The 24,866-nt window shown below is 39.8% G+C and overlaps 1 protein-coding gene across 2 annotated transcripts in view; it reads left to right on the top strand.

Moving 5' to 3' along the window:
• Positions 1 to 24,866, top strand: part of PLPP4 (phospholipid phosphatase 4) — a 60,900-nt gene that overhangs the window by 12,659 nt on the left and 23,375 nt on the right. For both annotated transcript variants that reach the window (XR_009967888.1, XM_062635320.1), the window contains exons 2-5: positions 7,837 to 7,945; positions 12,165 to 12,255; positions 15,511 to 15,574; positions 16,803 to 16,927. Coding sequence is in view for 1 of the 2 variants with exons in the window: in XM_062635320.1 (XP_062491304.1) it covers positions 7,837 to 7,945; positions 12,165 to 12,255; positions 15,511 to 15,574; positions 16,803 to 16,927 (389 nt within the window). In the remaining variant the exon portion in view is untranslated. The remainder of the gene's footprint in view (positions 1 to 7,836; positions 7,946 to 12,164; positions 12,256 to 15,510; positions 15,575 to 16,802; positions 16,928 to 24,866) is intronic.

Raw genomic sequence — 24,866 nt, 5'->3', positions numbered from 1 at the left:
TCTAGATAGGCATGTTCTGGTTGAAGAACCTGTACCACATTGTGGTTGGCTTTGTTATCCCTGGAGTAGTACCTTTGCTATCCCAGGAATAGCTCGCCTTGACTGGGGTGCAATGCTAGCTGAAAGGAGAAGAGCAGAGAGGGTGGTCATTTGTCTTTGGAAGAAGTCATACTCCCATAGACGTTAAGTCAGTGGATATGAGGCAAATCTGGGAAACCTGCTAGTAAGACTGAACTAAAATACTGGAAGGTGTCTTCTTGCAGTGCGTCTGGGGAGTATGACAGCCATGGTAATGTGTTTATTTTTAAAACTGCATCAGCATTTATTTTCAATCCCTTCTTAATCAAAATGATTTCTCATCTATCTGAAGGGCTGATGTGGGCATATGTGCTAATTGAATGCCACACTGCGATTGCTAGCTAATTTAAAACAATCACAGATATTCTCCATTAAGTGAGACTGACTCATCTGAAGCCCAGCTACCCTTGAGAACCAGTTCTCTACTTGCCTTCCCCCAAAATATTGTCCTTTGTCCTTATCAGCCCAGGATTTAATTCCATTGACTTTGTGCTCCTCTCTGCATAAAAGCTTACCCACAGAACTAAAAGGGGGGAAAGCTGTATACACTCAGATTAGAAAGTCAGATGTCATCTGGAAGTGTATGAAGGCTTTGTTTTAGCTTCTCAAAACCAAGGAATTTATAAAAAATGGATCCAACTTGCATTATTCCCAGAGCTGCATTCGTCGCTGAATAAGAATGGAATTAAAGAAGCTTTTTTTGCAACATATTTCTTACCATTTACTTTCTGCCAGTGCTCCTTGTGCCTACAAACAGAAGGTTACTGCAAATGAAGAGGGGCATCAGATCTTCTAATTTTTGAAGCAATAAAACCAGCTTCTGAATTATCTTTGTAGGGCGTTCCTTGTGAATATTAACTACCCTGTGTTCCTGCAGGACACTCAAACTCAGTAAAGCTTTGCATTAGGAATAGATTGCTCATCAGAAGTGGTAGGTGTATACGCTGCATGGCGTTGTATTGGGAAATAAAAGGTTTTAGCTGTTAAAAAGGTAGAGATAATTTGTGCTTCTGTATCTTAATGTGAATGTAAATTAGTTAATTAGTTGCTTTTAGGGAAGTTCTAACATGGTGGTTATAATAACATGTTTCCATCAAAGCCAATGAAGAACCAATCAACATCAATTTCATATTCAATTCAACTAATATATGTATTTTATGCAATCGGTATCTATTGCAATATAAATTCTATTATATTTTAAACTTAACTCTACTTTTGATTTCCATGGTGAAGTTAAAGCTGTTGCATTCCCACTTGAATTTTTGTCACAATTCCAGTGCAGTTAATCACCACACTAGGAGTCTTGCTTTGATACTGGTATTGCCACTTCTTGCTGGAATGAATAATCCCACCTTGCTTTGTAAAACAGTGGCAGAAAACATCAAATCTCTTGATACCCAGTGTTGTGCCTTAACTATAGGGAAAGTTTCTCTATCAAAACTAGAGTTATATTTTTAATTTATGTCTGCTCCTTCCTAGGTGAAATTGCAGTTCATCACTAATAATTGATTCTTGGTCATAGTTTTTTGTAAACCAATACCTTATTCCCTTCTTGATGGCTGAGGAATTGTGGATTTCCCAGATTTAGAAATGAAATGGCTCAGATCTCTTTCCTTATGCTAACCTCTATGTGAACACAAAGCTATCTCATCATGCTAACGCTCATGGACAGCAGCATTTCAGAAACTGAACTGCTCCAACTCTGTGGAGACCAGAATGATGGTGATAAATCACAGGCATTTTTTCTTATCTCACCTCGTCATTATCCTGTTCCCTTCTGTTAATTTTGCATTCCAGCCACACACCATTTTGAGCTTTTCATATTTTTCCTGTCTTTGCAGGAGTTCCCAAAATAACCACTAAAAAGTTACATTTCTTTTTTTCCGTACTATTATCTGTAGGGAATAAAGAAGACCAGGTTTTCTCATGGAATGAGGGTAAGTTTTCTCTCCAGGTATATCAAATAACATGACATGAATGCTTTTCCCACTGTTAATATGTTCCAGAATAGATAAGTTGATGTCTTCCATTCAAATGTGAGCGGAGGTGATGTGAATAAGGAGTGTTCAGTGCGGTGTACCCAGCTTGTATCAACAAGAGGGTCTTTCTGTTTAGCCTAAGTCACTTGTTGGAAACCCGTAAAGCAAATCCTGTCTTTCAGAAGATCATTTTCTCTCCACAGCTGCTATGCCCTATGATGTGTTCTACTTTATGGCTTTTCATTCAAAATGTTGGTGCTGTGAATCTGTTGTGTGGGTACCTCTCACATGAGTTACGTATTGCTTGCATATTCTGTAATGAGGCCACCCTGTATGTTGGGGCCTTACCAACTTCAGCATCCCTGATGCTACTCACAACTACACAGTTTTAGTGTCAGGACAACTGATTGCACAATTTAACATAGCAGGTACATTATAAAAGCTTTTACTACTAGATTTGGGACCTAGTTTGGGGAATACTCAAGGAAATATCCCTGTGAGTAAGTGCATGATAGAGTTCCAGCAGCACATCTGCAGCTAACCCGTTTCTGTGGGAGAGGCAGCAGTTGGTTTGCCCACACAGAGTTCTGCAACCAGGGAATGGTGGTCAGAGCCAGACTTTTCTTCCACAAGCCCTCAGAGGTGATTTATACACATCATGAACGTCTGCTGTCTCTTCAGTACTTGCTCCAATGAGGAGTTGCATCCAAAGCTACTTTAGGACCCAATCTGCTTACAAACAGCGTTAAAAAGAGGAGGTCATTAGGTATCTGGTATAAAACCCTAACACAATCACAAGTTCACGTTCACTCTCTTTTGGTGCTTTGTCATGTCATGTGTAATTCTCTGTCCTCTTTTAGTTACTGTCACTTGTTAATTGGGACAAACTTTATCTGCAAGAGACAAGGCTAATGTCCCCTTTCCCCCCCAACAAACACACAAACAAAACCCCCCTTGTACATCCCTTAGTTGAAAATCGCCTTGTACATCCTTTACTTGATGCTCAAAACAAGGGAGCAGTCTTTAACCTTCCAGCGTGCTAGGAACTCTTCCAACAAAGCAGATATCCAAGTCCCCAAGGTTGCCCTGTGTAATTTCACATTGTTACTCTGAAAATGAAGCTGTTGGCCAGTGGCAGTCCTTGTAAACACTAGAAAGTGCTCCTAAGGTGAATGCTAGACATGATTTCATTGCTGGTAGCTTCTATCTTGCTGTAACAGGATACAGAAATACAGTCCTAATGGGACCATCTATCCTATTCCTGTTGTTGTCGCTAGATTGGGAAAGTACTTCCCTAGCATTCAAAGTTTTCTACCTTACCAACTTTGCCAGTGCAGTACTGCTTATTGCTCTTTCTCTGATGTTAGTGATTTCCAGATGTCATTGCTACTTGATTTCGTGCTGCTGAACGCCAAGGAATGGTAGCTACTGTAAGCAGTGTTTGAAACAGTAAGGTGAGGTATCAGACAATACCCTGCTGTTACTTATGTGAGCTTAAACCACAACAGAAACACATGATGGAAGCACAGATCAAAGACTCCATGAGGATATTTACACAATGTTTGATTCATTCACTACCAGTGAATGGTTTCAAAAAATCCCTCATTATTTGTCCATATTATCACAAAGCTTTTACCTTGATCAGTTCGTGATGTGGTGCTTGTATAGAACCTATCTCCCATGGCTACATGCTGCTAAATGGAAATGAAGTTAACGTACCTTGGAAGTGCTTATGTCCTCAGAAAAGAACATTTTTCTCAGTGTAATATTGTAGGTAGAATGTTGGAATGTCTAAAGCAACCTCAGGCACTTGGGTACCTATTCCTCACAGATGTTTTTAAGGGTATTTTAGGGTTGCCATTTCCCTTAGATTGCTTTGAATTTCACCATTAAAGGTTCTTGAAGTTAAATTTTTGTACCTTATTGTATGTTATTAGGCTGAAGTGTTCACAACCTTGCTTGTTAAAGTGTTGAAAATGTCGCATGAGTATGTCAACATGCAGAAAAAGTAAGTCTAAAAAGCTAATACTAAAATTTAACGTGCTAATATGAAGTAAACATCCTGAGTTGCCCACCTGCTACCAGGGGACGTTACATGATGGAGCTTGTATTTTCAGACAGAATAGAAAATGTCTAGAAACCAGTTTTCTTTATCCAAGGACTACATTCATTTCCAGTAACATCTACTCATTTAAACAAGCTTGTGCTGGCTTATGAATAGTTATAGACTGTACTTTTGGTTAGAATGAAGGAACATAGATCACTAAGTGTCAGGCTGCTTAGAAACCAGCATGTCCTCATGATTGTTTAATAGGGTACAGAGGGAATTGCCTTCAAGGTAGTGAAATGTTGTATTCAGTTGCCCATCAGTGATGCTTCAAAAATGAGAGCAGAATTGTTCTCTTATGAGTCTTAGCATAAAAATTTAATTAGCTGCTGAGCTCTTTCTGAAGATGGAAAAAAAAGTGATTTCTTTTTAGATAGTCACTTCCCTTTAACCGGTTATTTTGTATTGTTCTACTGTTCATGCAGGCAGGATCTGCTGCCTTCTGCTTCTCTTCGTTTTCCTCTTTCAGTAATGATTTTAAAGTGATTGTGCCTCTGTGGTGGGTATCAGCCAGATACCAGCCCCACATAACCTGGTTTCAGCATTTTAATCTATTTTTTGCAGTATGTTTCAGCACATTTGAACACTATTCTTGAAAGACATTCAGAACACAAATCGTGGGGGGAAATGGATGCATAGTTTGAACTAATATGCAAATCTGCTGTTATTAAATACAATAGCAACTATAATAATTATTAGTTTCATTGATCAATATGTTGAAATAAATCTTTCTTTAGAAGAGTACAAAGACAGTATGTACTAATCAGAAAATCAGTCTTTAATTGGAATCAAATACTATTTATGTTATTTATTATAGTTTCATCTCTGCATGTGCTATTTTGCTCTTAAGGGAATGAAATCTTATGACTTAGCATGTATTTGTGGTGTCATATTATGATGTCTGTGAGAACGATACGTTTGACTTTAGCTTAATTTCTCAGATTTAAACAACTATACTTTAATCTTGGTTGTCTTCCATTAGAAGGAGACCGGAAACAAAAGAACAAGAAGAGCCCCAAACCTTTAACTCTGTTGACATGCATAATGTCAACTATCTTTATGTCAAATTATTTAAATCTCTGGTCTAGTGTGACACATTTTCCAGAAGCACACTGGTGCATCGATACACTGTGATCACCTTGAAGCATAAATGTTTGTCTGTTGGTTGGTTTTTGCAATTAGAAATGCTTCAAGGCCTGGATATGTCAAAGAATGTGTCTGTTCTTCAAGGCATTCCTTAGCATATCCAGGAGTCCTAGTTCTTTGAGCCAGAGCTGCAGGTACCTGAGGGAGTATGTCAGGAAAGACGTGACTGGGTTAAAGGCTCGGTTATTGAAACCCAGCTATCGTCTTTCACTTCTTGTATATGCCCAGACATGCATGTGCTTATCTATTTATTCATGTTTACATTGGTGACGTACATCCTGGCCATAGATCCTACATATCTCTCTGCAACAAACGTTAGGTCTGGACAGTATAGCTGTTCAGCTCTCCCAGATGACGTGTAGGATGTCATACCCAGGCCTGTGACTTGACTTGGCCACTGAAGCCTTTCGAATAGCAGTTAATTGCTTCTAGCTGCTGTCAAAATCTTTAAAGACTGAAAATAAAAATAATACGCTTTAGGACTCACAGTTGAAAGTTGAAACAAAGTTGCTTGCATTGGCCAGAAATAAACCTTTATTTTTCTAGCGAAAGAGAAAAAATATAAAATGAATCTTTCATAGATGTGTTTTATTTCCTGGAAATGTTCTCTTTGTAAATGTTTCCCTTCTTCATGTTTTGCGCAAGCCAATGTTTTTTAAACATAAAAAAAGATTAACGTTTTCAACTTGAAAACTCTGAAACAAAGTGTTTTGACACTTCTGAAATTCACTTTGCACCTGCTTTGGAGAGCAGGGTCAGACTCTGGTTTTGAAGAAGCTGAGTATAATAGTAAATATTCTGCTTGCAATACCAGACTCCTTAACTTTCTAGAAGAATCTGGTTGTCCATGTAGGTCAGTAAGGGAAACGTAACTATTGGTGCAAGTGGCAAGGTTGTGTGTGATTGTTTGCTGATTTTGTTGGGTTTTAGGAAGAAGAGGGTGGTTGGGCTCTTTGGAGTAGACAGAGTTTTGCACCTTCTCTCTACTGGAAGTCTGAGCTTGTTCCAGGAAAGGGAGTCAGTAACAGCATGTGCTGGGGATGTGGAAGACTGAAACTGGTGCAGAGATTATACTCTGCGGTAAGAAAATGAAGAAGAGCTGGTCATTGCTCAGAAGAGGTAAAAAGAAAGATTTCCTAAGACCCAGAAGACTGGATAAGTTTTGTTTGGGAAATCGCTGACCTGGCTAGGTTTGCGGACTTGTCTTCACAAAGGGACAGCACATGTATGGCTTAATTTTACTCTGCTTTACAAATTGCTTTGAGCTTTTTCTATTTACAGAGTCAATTGTAGCTGTTACCTGTACAAAACCATTTTTTGGGGGGGGAAGTTTAAAGTTCTTGGCTTTGGGAAATTTACAGTAAAGACAGATTTGGGCCACTGCACCTCTGTGTTCTGTCTGGCTCCATGGGCTCATTAGGTAAAACCAGTCTGGAGTAAGTTGGTCCCTGTGTCTGCTTTCCACAGCCATTCTTTCAGTCCTACTAAACTAGCCCTGAAATGGGTAATGGAAAGTAAAGGCAAAACTTCCCATGACGGCTGATATGTCTTCAGAGCTAAGAAGAGTTCAGGGACAGTGAAGGACTCCAAGGAAAAAATAGTGCATGGTTTTAATGAATAGAGGCAATTTATGGAGTCCTGAAAAGCTGTTGAAACTTCTTACTGCAGTCAAAGATCACAGTTACTGCTTCTTTCAGTGCTGGATCAGATACCCACACAAATAATTTACTTTCTACATAACAATGTAAGTTCAACCTCTTTGTTTTGATGATCTTCCTTTCAAAATAACGTAATTACAAAACTGGGTGGTTTTGGTTCTTTTGTTCATTGGTTTCATTTCTTGTTTTATGGTTTGTTTTTTTAAGAGAGCTAAATGACAGGAGAATGGAAATTGAAACAGTCAGGTTTGATAAAATGAGACATGTCTGGTAGAGTTAGATTCTTCTTAAGCCTGATAGCCAAATCAAAATAGTGGCAATCTGAATGTGTTTCTGTGAACCCATCCTGTTTTAGGAGTAAGTCTCTTTCAGAGATATTCTCTGAAGTTATCTGTTCTTTCTATCAGTAGAAGGAATTGTCTGGGCTGCTTCTTTCTCTCTGATTTGTGATCCTGCAAATACAACTGTCGTGCTTCAAAGTCTGGATCTTGACATTTGAGAGGCACATTTTGGATTTGATATTTCATACATGGTTTCTTGGGTATAAAACATCTGCTATGTGATTTTTCTAATCCCACAATATTCTTTGCACACTTCTCCCACCAAAACAAAAAAAGACAATTTATTCTCCACCCTGAAGTTTATGGACCTGTCATGAAGTTGTAGAACATAGACTTCTGAAAGGTATATTTGTGAAGGTTATATTACTAAAAAGCAGTGAGGTAGGATAGAAACGTATTATAAGGATTCATGCGCGTTATACCATAATTAACCTTGGGGAAGTTTTAAATCAGCAGGACTCTTCTGTGGTTTTTACTTATCATTGTTAATTGGGAAAAAAAATTGTATCTTTAATTATTCTTTTCAGTTTTACAGAATTTTTGGATCCATTCCAACGAGTTATCCAGCCAGAAGAGATCTGGCTGTATAAAAATCCTTTGGTGCAATCAGACAACATACCTACACGTCTTATGTTTGTAAGTACTAAAGGTTTATTGGGCATTTGACGGCTATAAGCTAAGTACAAGGAAGGATAACCAGTAGGAAATCTTTCGGGATGGTAGGATGTTTATGTAATTCTGATGGCAATTATTTTCCAAACCGGGGATGTCCAAGGTGGCAAAATGTAGGAAATTGTGGGGAGTTTATAGAAAGTAGAATTGCAGGAGATTGGATTTATGAATATTGATTTTACAGGTTAAGATTTAAGGTTGTGTTAACTTTTAGAGGGATGCTAGAGAAATGATTAGAGAAGCTTTCCAAAGTAGCTGGTTGGGTGACCTGACAAAACCTTGCCACGCTCTTATTAGGTGAAGTGCTTACGTTTTGTGTTTTAGGCATGTTAGGCACTGAGATATTTGACTGTTTTACTCCAAATGCTTTTTTTTAACATCTAGACAAAACTTTGCCTTAACTTCTGCCCACAAGTGTACCAAATATACCATAGGGATGCTCTGTTGTCAGTGTTGTTCTGCTCTCCCCATCACAGCTTATGGTGACATGCAAACTGGCTGATTTTGATGGTTTAATTAGATTATCAAAATTCGAGATTTTGATAAAACCTGCACTAGCACTGATTAACAATCATAATAATCTGCATATATAACTATAAGAGTGCAGTAAGAGTGCTGCAGAGATGCTAAGAAATTACAGCTGTAGCTCAGGCTATTAAAACATGTCAGTCAGTCTTTGTGAAAGCCTCATCAGTCCGAGTGGGGACAGTGGATGAGGTCAAATCGTAGTACCCTTATATCAAAACATCCTTTCCTGTGTCTTTAGTGAAGCCAGGATTTTACTTTTCAGATTAAGGCTTGAATTCAGGCTGAATGCAAATCAGCTATGTCATTTATCTTCACATTTTTTCTTTTAAAGGGTCAGGCTTTCAGTTATGGAACCTTTTTAATTGAGGAACAACTTGAAGGTGTTTCCTATTTATGAAGTGCCAGTATATCAGAGCTTTCTAAGACATAGGCTGAAGACCTGGCTTTAAGTTCATAACATATTGTTTATATTTCATCAAGGAGAACCTTTATTAAGGATTTTTTGAGATGGATGAGTGGAAACATACGTCCTTCCTGAAATAGTATGTAGCTGTCTAAAACAAATAAAAACCCCCAAACTCACAAACCCAAACATTACATTGTTATACTAGAGAAGACTCTTGAGTTTAATTCTGCCCTTTTTCTTTATGGTGAGCATTACCTTGCTACCTTGTTTTCTCTGATCTGTATTTATAACTGAAGAGCTCAAGAGACAATAGTGAAACATTGTGCAGGGGGTTGCTGCAATGGTTAAACTATTTTTTAAACCATTTGGGATAATCATTAGTTCATCCTCTGCTCTCTAGTCAGTGGCCACTGGGAAGCACGATTCTGGCATATGTGTAATATATTTCCCTGTTGACCGCTTCCCATAGAGCCGGGTTTTGATATACTTCATGATGGTGGGACTTCCAGGTAGCTCTGGGTCAGTAATGTTTGCATAGTCCATGCTCTCTTTCTGCCTCAGACCGTTAACATCAAGTAGCTCAGTGAACAACTTCTCAAATTCAGAAACCTAGATAATTTCTAAGTGTTATTTCTTTAATTAAGAAATAAAATCCAACTGTAGCGTTGACACAAGCTTTCATTAGGTAGAGTTCCTTGCCACTAGTGGCATATTCCCATGCTAAAGAGTATGGCTGTGGTTTGCCAGAAGACTTTATGAACTGCTCGATCATTTTATATGCTGAGAGGTTTGAATCCAAGAGAAATGTTGTGAATATTCCAAACCCAGATCCAAATTAGACGAAGCCGACTTCTGCACGGGTAGCAGCAAGGACTGAAAAGACCTGAGTCTTGTTCTGTCTCTCTGTGAGTGAATATTCCTTGTCTTGGAAAGTATAAGGTACTGTCAACTTCTCTTGAATGCACGGAAGTATGTGGGCGTCCCTATAACTTTAACATATCTCTGTCTTGCCAGGATGAATAATGAATGAGAGAGATTTTGACCATGTTTCACAAAAGCTAGGCAATTTTGGAATATTTCACTGCTGGAAAAGAAAACATTACTGAGATGCATCTGAAGAGAGTATTGCTCATTAGACTGATGCCAAATCTGTTATGGATATGAGCCATACAGAATCTTTCTGCAAAATAAAGAAAAAAAGAGTCCTTAGCAAGCCAAACTTTCTTTATATGTGCATTTTGCTGCAGAATAAAAGTAAAATAGAATAATATCCACCTTCCAGCTAATGCTTTTGTGTAAGGAACAGCAGTGTATGACAAACACGAATAATTGTTCATCTCTCTGAAAAATCTATATGCTTGTGAAATATGAAGAAATCTGCAGTTTTACCACATTTCTGAGGATTGATTGTAAAACGGTTGGGAACGAGCTGCTACTTCAATTCTAGTCTTAATGTTTTCTTCTGCTTGTGTAAAAGAGCCTGTCATCTGGCCAGATTTCTACATCTTCTTCAACAATGGCATGCAGATATCTTTCTTCTTTTCTTTCCTGGGGGCAATTGTTACTTTTTACAATGAAACTAATAATTCAAGGTTTTGCTTTAAACTTTTATTTCACTCTTTGTCTCTGAAAGCAGAAATTAAACTGTTGCTGAGGATGGAGAGAAGTGAACGATTCTGGAGCAGTAACATGAGACTGGCAACCTAACTTAAATAAATCTCACTCAGACTATAAACAGAAGGGAGTTTTAAGTGGAAGTGGTGCATCTTTGTCACAGAAAACCTGGTGCCTGCTTTTCTAAATGAAAAAAGGGGAGCAGACTCCAGACTGTGTTTTAATTTGCATGGCTCAGTGAGTTAGATAATGATTTGCAGATGCAGGTGAGGGGAATCTGGTCCATGATGCACTACCGAAATAACAAATACAGTGCATTTTCATGTTGTTGCCTATTCAGATATTCTAAAAGCATAAAATGAGGACTGGACTTAATCTCTATTATAAAAAGAAGAGAGTTGCATGTGTTTGTCATAACCTGTTTGTCCTGTCTATCTCTTATTACAGTGGGACTGCTTAAGAAGTAAAGCGCTGTTCAGCCTCAGTAGAGATAGCATAATCTTACTTAAGCCCTGGCACATTTTGTGCCATGTACAGCTTAATTTTCATCTCTTTTAAGGGCCCATTTTACTTCAAGAGAATAAATGCTTTCGAAAGATTTTGAACGCTTGACTCATTTTTGAAGAAATGTGTTTATGAAGAGGTTTGTAGATTCCAGAAAGGAATTGGTTAACTTAGACCAGAACCGACAAGAAGCGTAACTGGATTACAAGTTGCCTTTTACCTCTGCAATTGAAAGTGTGAGACAGAAGGGATGATGGAAGGACCAGTTAGGAACAAAATCATAGTTTTCATGGCAGGTTACTAATGAAAAACTCCCTTGTATTGTTCTTGGTAGAAACTGATATATCTCTCTGGCAAGACAATAAATCCCTGCTCTGGGAGGACAGACTGCAGCATACAGGCAGTGCACGAAGTAGGCTGCTTTTCAGATAGATGGCACATTTACATATTTTTAACATATTCATTGCCCTGTACTTGCAAAGAAAAGTCATCCTGCATCCAGCTCTGGGGCCTCCAACGCAAGAAGGATGTGGACTTGCTCAAGTGAGTTCAGAGGAGCTCAAGGAGATGCTGCGAGGGCTGGAGCAGCTCTGCTCTGGAGCCAGGCTGAGAGAGCTGGGCTGGGTCAGCCTGGAGAAGAGAAGGCTCCTGAAGGGGAGACCTGAGAGCAGCTCCAGTGCCTGAAGGGGCTGCAGGAAACCTGGAGAGGGGCTTTGGACAAGGGCCTGTAGGGACAGGCCAAGGGGAATGGCTTTAACCTGCCAGAGGGGAGACTGAGATGAGCTCTTAGGCAGAAGCTCTTCCCTGTGAGGGTGCTGAGGTGCTGGCACAGGGTGCCCAGAGAAGCTGTGGCTGCCCCATCCCTGGCAGTGTTCAAGGCCAGGTTGGACAGAGGGGCTTGGAGCAACCTGATCTAGTAGAAAGTGTCCTGTGGCAGGGGTTGGAACTGGATGAGCTTTAAGGTCCCTTCCAGCACAAACCAGTCTGGGATGCCACTTTTGTTAAGGTCAGGAGTTTGATAAAGATCATTCAGCTTTCCAGTTTAAATGGAGCTAACTGAAACCGACTCTTTATCAGTTGGACTCAAAAGGAATTGATGCTCTCACACATGCTGTTTGTTATCTTTTACAGGCAATTTCCTTCCTCACGCCACTGGCAGTCATTTTTGTGGTCAAAATAATCCGGCGAACAGACAAGACTGAAATCAAAGAGGCTTTCTTAGGTAATGTATGTGATTCTTCAAGATGAAAAATGTGTGATAGCTCTCAGAGATTGATTCCAATTGTAGTCTAAACCTTGAAGAAATCCTGTCTCCATTACAGTCCATTACAGTTGTTTTCAGTGCAGGTGTAGTTGTAAGCCGTCTCAGAAAAGCCTTTTTTTCAATGCATATGTCTAAAGGTACAAATTCTATACACAATATAGCTAGCGAGAGCCAGAATTCAATTAGCAAAGACAAGACCATCTGAGACACTGTTCAGATGTATATTTTTCTGTTACAACCAATGTATTACCTCAATTTATAATTGTAGCTATTCTAAATTAATGGTATCACTGGAAAGCCATGGAGATTCAGCTGTTTAATGTAGGAAATTACTCCTCCCATTGCTCTCTCTGATCTCCTGGAATTTACTGTTCCCCGTTGCAAAATGCGTGCTCATGGCTCAGTTTTTGTAACCACGAGCTGATGTTTCATTTCAAACTGCCAATGGAGTCAGATGTGCACTTAATGATGGACTGTGAACTGCTATGTCTGTGTTATGGATGAGCTCTAATTACAGTTGTAGGCAGCAACTTTGAGCAGAGGAGCAGGTAGACAATGGGGATGGTAAATCTTAAACTGTTCCAGCTGATTCTGGCTGTGTCTATCTCTTGAAATCTTTTAGTGATATGTGCCCAGATCCTGTTTGCATACACAGTGCCAGAGACCAAAACTGACTAAAGCACTTTCACTGGCAGAGGACGCTTTGAAGCACTAAGAACTGTAAATGTTTCTGTTGGCAGCATGTTTGAAACCTGCCTAATTCTGAATATCTCCTTTACTGCCTAATTTGCACTTGAATTTATTGGCCCTTAGATTGTGAGGTCAAACAATACTCACCCTAGCCTTAGCTAGAAAGGACGTAAATGCCACTGTGTATCTGCCTTTGAAGTTTTCATAGACAAGACTGGGTTCCTATAGCTTGTTCTTTCTCCAGTTGCTCTAACACAAGTGTGAAAAGATTGAGGTTTGTTTTGGCTGCTGCCAGTCATTTGTAGTAAGCTCTGAAATGCCTTGCAGTGATGTTTTACTGAGAAGTCCATTCAAGTAAAAATAGCTCTGATTCATAAAATGCATACAGTCGCAGTTCTCAGTTTCATTTTCTGTTGTTTAAGAAGGAAAAGAGCTTTGATTAGTTTCTCCGTCACGTATTCTCACTTTTTTGTTCTAAAAAGACATTCATTTTTTCTGCTGTTCTTGCCTTCTGTTATGATTCCCTCTAAAATGTCCAGGAGAAAAATTGCCAGCTTCCCCAGTATTCTCCTTGCTGGCCAGACCTTAAGGAAACCCCAGCCTTGATGTTCTGTTCTGCAGGGTATCCCTGCTCAGTATTCCCATGTCCATACATGTGGAACTTCTTGTGGCTTATTTAAGTGTACTGTACATTACTATGATTCAGTATGTTAATGTGTCTTGTGATGTGAAGCTGATTGTGAAGATTCATCAACTATGGCAGAACTTTGCTGATTTGCTGAGATCTAGAATATAATGTTCTTAATGGTCAGGAAGTCCCCCAAAGGTGAATTTCTTTAGGCATCATCCATAGAATAAATCAAAGATTAAAATGATGTGAAAGTGCTTTGTCTCTCATATAGCCATTAACATAAAGAAGGTGATTTTGTGTGTCTAGGGTAAGGAGTAGTTAACTTCTACTGTAGGTGCCCTTAATCCTTCCACTGGAAGTACCTGCATCTCGCTACTGGCTTGATTATATGACTTTTTATGTGCACTATGAATCTTCCCTAAAGGGAACAAAATGATAGCAGTTGCAATTTGTTTATCATCTTACATTCACACTGTCATTAGAAGCTTGGCTTGCATTATAAGGAATATGCATCAGTGGAAGCAGGTTCAGTCAGGTAGGCAACGAACAATCAAGACAAAGCACTATGAAATGATTAAACCTTACTGCATGTCTCAAAAAGCAGATATCTACATCTCCCATTTTTTAACACTGCTGGTCGCATGCATTTGGCTTTGTGGAAGATTCAGTTCACCATGCAGTCACCATAAATATCTGAGAGAAAACAATTGAAAGGAAAAAGAGAGCATGGGATTGATTGGTCACTCTGAACGTAGGTGTTGAGTGTGGAAGACTTCTTTGAGCAGTATCAGTGTCTCTGACTTGTTCCTTCATTTCTGCTGACAGCTATTGCTATAGTCAGAGAAAACCCTTGGTTTTGCTTTGATGGAGGGCCTCCTTTTATTTAACTTGAAGAAAAATAGATCCTATAATGCACATTTTTTTGATCTATAGTATCCTCTGGCGAAGATTTTATGGACACAGGATGAGTGCCGCTGAAGTGCAGCATCTGGGGCTGCAGTCCAATGAGAAAATAGCTCATGCAGCTGTCACTGTATTATTGTAACTGTTCTGCTGGAAATCAGAGATTTGCCTGATAGGTTTTTTTTTCTGATGGGAAATAAAATTCAGTGGCACTTGTGTTGTAACAGGGAGCTGAGGTGTGGACCGCAATGTTGAATCTCAGTTTTAATCTAAAAGGAGTGCATGTAGGAGGCTGTCGAAGAGATTCTCCAGAAACTCTAGGGACTCAGCGCACAGGTGCAGATAAAAAAGAGGATTCAGTCATACCTAGTATGTTCGTGTTTATTAGGAAAATTGGTTAATCATAGGAGCAAATATAAGGGGAAAACATCAAACTTTTTACTCAAAATATCCACATCCTTTTGAAAGAAAAATTAAAAAAAATCATCAAATCCTAGCTTTACCCAAAAGGCAATCCTTTAGGCTGAAAATGGACTGTGTAACTGTTGTATGTAATATCCATGCATAAACACACACGTGTACATATGTGTATACTTGCATGTATCTTATGTATACATCCATAAAAGAACTCATTTTGACCCCAAGAACTTAAGATTTTGATCTAGGAAATTACAAAACTGATAAACACAGTACTTGATTCTCTAATAATTGTTTCCATCTCTTGATTTATGCCTGTGCAAATGGCATGGTAGATGGCTTTGTAGAAGAAAATCAGATTTCTCAAGAATAAAAGCAGCGCAAAGTCATGATTATGATGATGCTCTGGGGTCTCTCCTTAGTCTGGCTAAAAAGAAAAACAGTAGGATGTGAAGACCATTTGGTTTTCAGTCCAGAAAAGGTTTTGCTCTGTAAATGGAATGCTGTAATGCTGCTGTTTTTTGCCTGGTATTTAGGTTATTATTGTTCTGTTTGTTCATTCTGTTTTATAGCTGTTTCCTTGGCTCTAGCTCTGAATGGCGTCTGCACAAATACTATCAAATTAATAGTGGGAAGGTAAGTTTTGTCATGTTATAAATGGTAGCTTTAACTGTTAAGAGAAATGAAGGCAGATTGACAAATTACAATGCATCTTAATAAAAATAAAATGATAGCTCTTGCTCTGAATTAGAATGGGCCCCTGTGAAGCTGTCCTTTTCCTGGTGCAAATGTTGTACAACTTCATTATGTGACATCCAGCTGTGGTAGGAGTCTATGCCCTTGTGCTTTGTTATTTGTTTGACCAGTTGGCATATCCAGACAAATGAGGAGCTTGAAAGGAAAGGTGTGAGGCAGAATTGGTTCATTAAATTGGCAACACAGCATATGGGAGTTCAGATGCCAGTGCCACTAGTCTGATTAAAGAGGGATCAATTGAGTCTCTGTATAACCCAGTGCATGCATTTCATGTGAAGCATATTACTGCATGTAGTATTTCCAGGTAACATCAAGATCCATGGCAGATCAAAACTTGGAGCTAAGCAGGAAGTGGACTCTAGGTAGGACATTTTTTTAGGAAAGCATAAATTTGAATGGAGGGCTCAAAAAAGAAAAATTAGTAAAAATACCCTCTGGAAATTAACTTTTTTTTTTAGGTACTATTTGTCTCTTCATCAGAATTTTAAATAATTTCATCTGAAAAATGTATATTTGGCTTTAATACGCTATTTAATAGGGACCAATGCTGCAATTTTTGTTCACCTTTTTTGCATTGAGGAAGCAGTAGTTTTGCTTGGTTTCTGATGAACCCTCTCTGCTACAAACGCCCTGACAATAATGGTACTTGGCACTTTAAGAGTGCTTTTGAAACACAATTAAGAACGTCTGCACTCTCTTCCTCAGGCAGACATGAGCTCATTTTGCCTGTACTTCAAGCCAACTAGTTGCTCTGTCAGCGTGTCTCTGGTCTTGCTTCTCTACATGGTTTATTAGCTCAGGATCAGTATGACAGTATGATTTTCCGAGACAACTCCCCCTTGTACGCTTCACTGGTAGCTTCCCTGAGATAGCCTGCGTGCAAAGAGAGTGACTTTGAATTGAGGGACATGGCCTAGGCTGGACTTGCCAGTGTTAGGTATACTGTTGGACTCTGTCATCTTAAAGGTCTTTTCCAGTCTAAAAGATGTTGCTGTGTTAATGGAGGGAATGAACTCTGTATGTAATAAGCACTAAATGTAATAACTACTTTAAGGTTTATTTGCTACTACGGCTTTTATATTCTTAATATCCATGGTGTTTTTTGTAGACCGCGTCCCGATTTCTTTTACCGCTGCTTTCCAGATGGAGTAATGAACTCTGAAATGCACTGCACAGGTGATCCAGATCTGGTGTCTGAAGGCAGAAAAAGCTTTCCAAGTATCCACTCTTCCTGTAAGTTCATTTAAATGCAGTGCCTCTTTTGTAAGAAGCTGTCCTATCTGTGTTTTGGAACTGCTCTTTTTTTGTTAGATCGTTGTTGTGGTTTAAACCCAGCCAGACAGCTCATTCACTCACTCCCCCCACCTCCTCCCTCTTTCTTTCTCCCTTCCCTGCTCCCAGAGGGATGGAGAGGAGAATCGAAAGAATGTAACTCCCACAGGTTGAGATAAGAACAGTCCAGTAACTAAGGTATAGCACAAACCACTGCTGCTTCCACCAATAATAGTAATGATAAGAGAAAATAACAAGGGAAGAGAATACGATGCCACCCACTGAAACGAGCCCAACCCAGAAGACCCCGTGTCGTTCTGGGTAACTCACAGTTACCCCCCACCCCAGGTATGACGTGCTGTGGTATGGAATACCTCTTTGGTCAGCCTGGGTCAGGTGTCCTATCTCTGCTTCCCCCTGGCTCCCCCTCCTCCCCGGCAGAGCATGAGCCTCACAAAATCCTTGGTCAGGGCAAGCATCACTTAGCAACAACTCAAAACATCGGTGCCATCAGCACTGTTCCCAGGCTGAAAGTCAAAAACACAGCACTGCACCAGCTACTAAGAAGTAAAAAAATTGACTGCCACTGCTGAACCCAGGACAATATCCACCCCTTATTCCATACCATTCACGTCATGCTCAGATCCCACATTTTCAATATACCGTTGCTCTCACATATATATACGTCCACATACACACACAGACCGAGAGAAAGAGATCATTTCTTAGTGCATGGACCAATCCCTATAATGCTGCTGAGTCCATTCGGTCCATGATGTCAGGTTCCATCCCTTGTAACAGTCTTTCAGGGCAGGAAAGGCTGTGTGCAGTATTGGATTGTTGCCTGCTGATGCTGATCGTTCCTTTGGTAGAACCAGACGAGTTCTGCAGTAAAGCTCATTCTCTGTTGGGATGATGGTTGGAGGGAAGTCAGGGCTAGTCACTGGTGACCTGGAGACATCTAGTTGATGGGCTATAAAAGTATTACATAGCAGGCAATAGCATACAGTTGAGTTCACTGGCTGTTTTCCCCTAAAATCAAATCCCCTTGAGGTACACATCGGACTTCCCCATCTTCCCACATTACCCACCAAGTATATCTGGGTCCCTGAGCAAAAGCAGTCCCACGAGTGGGTTTGCCTTTACCTGAAGCAGGAATAACCCAGACTGTCTTCCCCAGCAAATTCTTTATGTGCACCACAGGAACTCTGTCCCCCTCTACAATATGTGAAAGTTCTGACTGGGTTGGGCCAGCCCTGTTGGCAGATCTCTGGTGTTGACCAACCAGGTGGCCTTTGGTAAGTGTGTATCCCAATGCTTGAAAGTTCCCCCACCCATTGCTCTCAGTGTAGTTTTTAACAGCCCATTGTACCATTCGATTTTCCCAGAGGCTGGTGCATGGTAGGGGATGTGATATACCCACTCAACGCCGTGCTCTTTGGACCAAGTGTCTATAAGGTTGTTCCGGAAAGGCGTCCTATTGTTTTTTGCTGATTTTTGCTGGAGGGGCTTGGACTTCTGTCTTAGGTCACCACTGCCAGAAATAAAGTTGTGAGCCTGTTCTTATCTTGAGAACCACCTGACATCACTGAGAGCCATAACAGGACCATCAGTAGAGTGAAGCCCTATTCAAGGTTAAGAACGCGTGTGTGTTTCTGAGGGGGTATCTGTTCCCTGATGCAGACCTCTGTATGCAACGTTTGTCTTTATAGTACTTACTTATTTTGTTGTATTCCATTGAAGTATGAAACGTGACAAGGCATGTCTGACCTGCATAGTTCTAACAAGAGCTAGTTGATATTTTTCAAGTACTACATCTATTAAACCAAAGTTCCAGTGACAAAGACAGTTCAACTGCTTTTATCATTAAGGGTTCTTCATAGGAAGTTTTATGCTTGAAGGTGGAAAGGGTAAAACGGGATGCACAGAGATCATTTTGGATCATTTTGGATCATTTTGATGCTGTCCGTCCTAATGACCTGGATACAAAGTGAGGTTCAAGAAGTCCCTATAGCACTACAAGCTATGGTAATCTGCCAGTAGAAGGGTGGTTTTTTCATTCCCTGTTTTCTTATTCTTCTGACAGTATCCACTGCTGGCTGTGGCTAAAGAAGGGATCCTTCTCTCTGTGGGCCTTGATTCTGAGGGGTTTTTATACTTCCATGCTCAGATGTCTACTGCCAATGGACTGCCGTGCCTGGGCACAGGCAGGGGTAAATGCTAGCTCAGTGCAAGCAAACAGAGGAGAATAGGTGGAATGTCCTGACTCTTCTTTCAGCCTGAGAGCGCAGAGGTAGCGTGTAGTGGGGGAATAGATCTATAAATAGTATTTTATTTAGAGGAGCAGATAGGCAGGAAAGAGAGGTTAATTTGAATCATAGAATGGTTTGGTTTGGAAAGGACCTTAAGATCCTCTAGTTCCAACTGCCCTGCCATGGGCAGGACACCACAACTGCACACAGTGCTCCAGGTTTGGAGTGTCTGCTCTCAGGACAGCACAGTGACTTTTCACTCTGTCTGACTCTGAATTGGTCCTCAGTCTAGGTCTGATGGTTTGAGCAGATACTCCTAGCTTATGCTGTATTCTGACAGATACTTAGGTGGTGTATATGAAAACTCATATATCTGATGTAATTAGTTGTGTTAACTCAGACATTTACAAAGGTTCCTTTCTTTGCCTTGAGGAGCTGACTTCTAGGGTGTTTTATGTCAAGTGTCTAATAAGACTTGTTTTCATCTGTAAAATAACTTGATTACTATCAGCTTTTTGGATTTTTTTTGGCCAATATTTTGTTGCTTGGCTGTTCTGTTTCTGCGAAATACCAATTAAGTACCAGTAAGTAATATCTATGGAACTTGTTGTTCTGATCTTTGTTTAAAGAGCTTCAAATTGCCTAATTGCACGGTTGTGTAATGAGATGAATGAAATTCTTAGCTGATCTTTCATCCTTTTTCTTATTTGAGTCCCAGAAACAGTTAAGGCAGCAGTAGATGTTTGTGCATGTGTTATAAGCTTTATAATCCTAAACAATAAGCTTTATAATCCTAAACAATAAATCAATTTAGCAGTTTCAGATTTTGTTTATAAGCTTCAATTTCATTAAAGAGGCAATAGCAGAATATATCATATGCTGTTTAGAACAAATGGTATTTACTGCTAATTATAGTCTCTTCAGATCTGGTTGTCTCAATTATAATCCTGTTGGCTCAGCATTCTATCATCAGTGTAGTAACAACAAAGGTTTAAAATAAGTGCATGTCTACACTGATGTACTAGTCAGCAAGTGCTATAGTTCATCAGGTTCCTAAACTGCAGCAGTTTACTTGGAGGCTGCAAAGTGTGAGGTGCAGAACATACCCAATGTGCTTTTGCACAGACTAGAAACACAGTAGTTGTAGCATGGTCTGCTTACCCCTGGCACACATACTAGCTTTCTTACCAAGACTGCTTGTAACACAGTGAAGTGTTTTGTCCCTGTGCCAGCTGGGCAGCCACAGATTGTATACTGGGGTTTTGCTTTGAACTGGTTTTGGGTTTATAAACTCGGAGTTATGTTACTGCAGCTTACACAAAATTGAATTGGAGTAGAACGATGGCCCAGTGTATTTTGATCAAAATTATATGAGAACAGCTTTCTCCATCACTGACTAGTATTACATTAGCATGTGGCTGAGCTGACTATATTTCCTGCTACAAAGCCTTTTATTACAATGTGATAAGAATGAAAAGATATTATGTATGCAGTAATTTTTATCTGTTGGTAAGTGTATGCTGAAGTGAGGCAATTCTGCAGCTGCTTGAAGTAGTCAGCTGTTTGAAGCCAGATCTTATAATGTCTAAGTCTCTGACAAGACTCTGTGTTTTGAAGCCTTAAAATCCACATGTATCTTAGTCTCAGAATGGAGAAAGAAACCATTTAAATTTGATAATCTTAAAATGATAACCTCTGCTCCTGGTGTGTAGCAAAATAATTTAGATAACCAGGATCGACAGTATTATTTTACCAAGAACAGTTTATAATAGTGATAATAAATTTAATTTCTTGCTGTTACTTCATCCCCCCTTAAACTGAAGAATGAAAAGCAAAACATAAGATGGGAAACACGATATTATACTACCTTCCTGGACCTGTAAAGCAATGAGGATGTTGAGAGCCTAGTAGTTCACATTTGGAAATTTTACTGTAATTCTCCATTTTCAGTGTTTTGGTTTGTGTAAGGTATGAACTTTACCTCCTCTACCTCCCACTCCCTGTGGAAAATCATCCTCTTACCTTCAAAAACCTCCTCTTCCTGCCCTCCTAACATGTAGGTAACTGCAAGCTTTCTTCCCATAAACTCGGTCCTTTCTCCCTTCCTGCAGCATAAGATTGCTACTCAGTAAAATGAAGGAGTTCTGTTCTTAGTTTTCTGTCATCCTTTATCTGTTTGGCTTGGAATTCATGAGGCAGCACCAAAAAAGGTGGTTTTTTTGTTACTGTTTGTGTTTTCTTGTGGGCTTTTTGTCTATTTTCATGGCCTGCAGAAGCATCGATGTGGAGGATGGAAGTTGCCATAAACTACAGTACCTGTCTTTGGAATGATAGGTACAAGTAGCCCACTAGAGTTTGGCATTTTCTACTTCACTTGAACACATGAAGAAAATAAATCACACATAGAGGCTGCCAGGCAGCTCATAAAGAGAGGTTAGCAGCTTCAGTCAAGAGCCATTTTCATCTTCAGAAGAGTTTTTCTTAGAGCATTCCTTGGACAGGCTGTCAATCAAAGGCTTTGTTATACCAGGATCTAAAACCTCATCTGTGAAAAATGAAGCCTTTAATACGAAAATCTGCGGTGCTGTGAATGTTGTGCTGTAAGAAAGTAGTGCGGGGATGTATAACAAGAGTGACAGTACTGACAGCCCAGATGGCCTGACCTGACCTTGAGTACTCAGTAAAAATGTTGTGAACTACCTGTCTTCCACTTTGAGAGTCAGCTTGTGCCCTGAAGGAAAGTGTGTTCTCCTTATTAAAGCACAGATGATTTTCTTGGCTTAAATTACCATGTCTTTCATCTCCCTGTGCCAAGGAGTATATGTAATACAGACAAGAGAAACGTATGGAGCACAAACTGTTTTGTAAAGTCAAAGAGTGACTTGCAGATAAATGCAAACTATGGTTTCCTGAAACAAATGAGGCATTTTGTACCTAATGAGAACAGGCTGCTGACCCACGACCAGTTGTGTTGCTATTACCTTCTCTGAACAAGGAGCAGGAATCTACCTGCAGTGGCTACTGAAAATGTACCTTGAGCTGGCATACCTCGTTCAAGGCTGCTGCCTCCTAGCTCTGTCTTTTGCTGTCGTTTCTTCTTGGAAAGACTGTTGAAGTTGGGAGTCTCCTCTTGGTAACTTCTTGCAACAGCGACTTGAATTCAGAACCTACACAAGCACAGCCCCAAAGTTCAATGACTCCATTGAAACTCACACAGGGCGTGTTTTAATGGGTCAAAGAAGTCCTTGAACCTTCTGGATTGTTTGGGGCACTGTTTTGCTTCTTTTCCAGTTGAACTGCCAGTATATCTTGTTTGAGAGAACCAGCAACTGGCGGTAGGGAGCCAAGGCTCGTGCCCGGGTCCAGTAGCTCAACGGTGTTTCTGAGTGTCAGGCTTCCATGTAGCTATTCTAAGTACACCACTTCCAAAATGTAGGTCTATCTTTGTTTAGTATTTACATGTTTTTATGATCCATTGGCAATTTTATGATATTTAAAGTTACTACCTGTGGAGATACCCTGCAGCTTCTATATGTCCATACCTGATGGAAAGAATTATGTTTATGAAGATCATAAATGCAGCGTTTCTTCCGCCTGCTTGTGTCCTTCCTGTGTGTCTTCTGTAGAGAACCTTGAGGCAGCCTGCCTTGGACATACCTCACAGCATCCTAACTTCTCAAGATATGCGGAGCAAGACCCTATACTCCTCAGGGTTTGTTTTAGCTGTACTTTGCAAGCTTGTTATCCAAATAAGAAGCAAGTCTCTCTCAAACATAGTCCTGACCATAGTGGAAATTTCTGAACATCCAAAGCCAATTACACTGTAGTAAGGAATTGGAGGAATTCAGCCTTCTCTGTAGTGAGCTTCTGAAGAAACTTTGTCTTATGTTTAGTGGAGGATGCTGGCAACTGTCCTTTGCTGTTTGGCTTGGAGGGGTTTTCTTGGTATAGTCTCCCTCCTTCAGCCTCCTGATGTGCAGCACAACGTGCTGTTTCTTCAGATCACTCCTTGCAACGCTGGAAAGTACATAATGCAACTGCTGACGGACCGATACAAGACCCTTCACCATTCTTCTCTCTTTGCAGAAAGATTCAAACAGCAGCAGCAAGCAACAGGTTAAAAAATGCCATAAGCAACCAAATGGATGGACATACAAACAAGGATGAGTTAGTGTATTGAAGGAAACAAACAGAACAAATGATGCAGAAAGCAACATAAAGCTTTTATTGTCTGGAATTAAGAAGTGTTATGATTACCCAGCATACCAGCTGCTGAAAAATGCAAAGTACGAATAAAGAGTATTTAACTGAATGCAACACATGAAAACCCATTGATAAGAGGAAATAAAATGGTGAATGAACACAAACCAGTTAATTGCATAAGCCACATGCATAGCTGGTAGCTGAAAAGACCACTGAATTTGCAGGCATACATTATACTAATGGGATTTCTAGTCCCTGAATTAGTCTTAAATTGCCATTGCTATAATCAGGTAAATATCTTTGTTTAAATAATGTATTGAGATTTCTTCAGGGAGCATGCTCAGCCTACAAACCATCAGGGTTTTTTTTTCATGCACTGGGCAGACTGATTCTATTTGTGAATAGAAAACTGTGTATCAAGGATGTCTAATGGAGCTGACAGAAATCCTGAGCATGTTTTCTATATGAGAGCTCATATTTCCATAAAGGACCTAGGGTTAATGAGTGGCAGCTTACAATCATTGCAAAGGGTGAAGGGTCCACTAGAGAGCTCTGGGAGAGGTGCACACAGAGGCAGTATCAGATGTAGGTGTTCTCCCTAAATCTGTCATACGTTATAGCTTTAAGAGATAATGACAAGTCCAGATTTCAGTTGCATGCCAGTCAAAATTCAATTCTTTCCTTAAGCACAGGGGAATGGTTTAAAAAATTATGGGTTGTTTTTGTTTTTTTTTACCCTGTTCTGAGCAGTAGGGCTCAGTTAAACCCTTAATATGCAAAGAACATTGGAGTTTGAGAGTATCTTCTATCCTCCGTCTGGTTTGGGAAGGTTTGACCTGGAAGCCATGGATGCTGCAATCTTACAGAATTCAGTCTGGAAGCAGACTTTTGCCTTTCAGGTATACACATACATTCACATGCACTGAAGATGGAAAGCTTTCTTGTATCATTACAATATATCAGTTTATTGCTGTGTACAGATGATTCCTGAAATTATTTTATTCCTGACAAATTTTCATAAGTTAATTTTCAGCATCTTGCATAGTAGGATTTTTCTGCAGCTCAAAATTAGGCTGGTTACTACATGGTTTGCGAGTTCAGTCTAGGATAAATACCTTTCTCCGATCTGATCTTGAGCCACCTAGTTGGACATTTCTTTTCTGAGCTTGGTGCCTCATTTCAAGTTTCCCTGAATTCCTCGTGTCAGTTGATTCTCCTTTATTAAGCTACAGTTCAATGTTGCAGTTTATTATGTGTTCCAATAATTTGCTGCACAATTTATGTTTTTGCTGTCATGCTAACACCATTTTCTGTGCTTATGTATATCATTGGTAGCACATTTGCTTGTTTTTCTCACCAAGTATGCTAATAAGAAGTTCAGGAGCTAATTCTTTGGGCTACTGCACTGTGAAACTCTCCAGTTATCAAAACCATTGGAAAACGTC

The sequence above is a fragment of the Pezoporus occidentalis genome, unplaced genomic scaffold, assembly GCF_034315485.1.
Source record: "Pezoporus occidentalis ecotype Australia unplaced genomic scaffold, CSIRO_AGI_Poc_V1 ctg45, whole genome shotgun sequence".
Classification (NCBI taxonomy): domain Eukaryota; kingdom Metazoa; phylum Chordata; class Aves; order Psittaciformes; family Psittacidae; genus Pezoporus; species Pezoporus occidentalis.
This window is presented reverse-complemented; position numbering and strand designations above follow the sequence as displayed.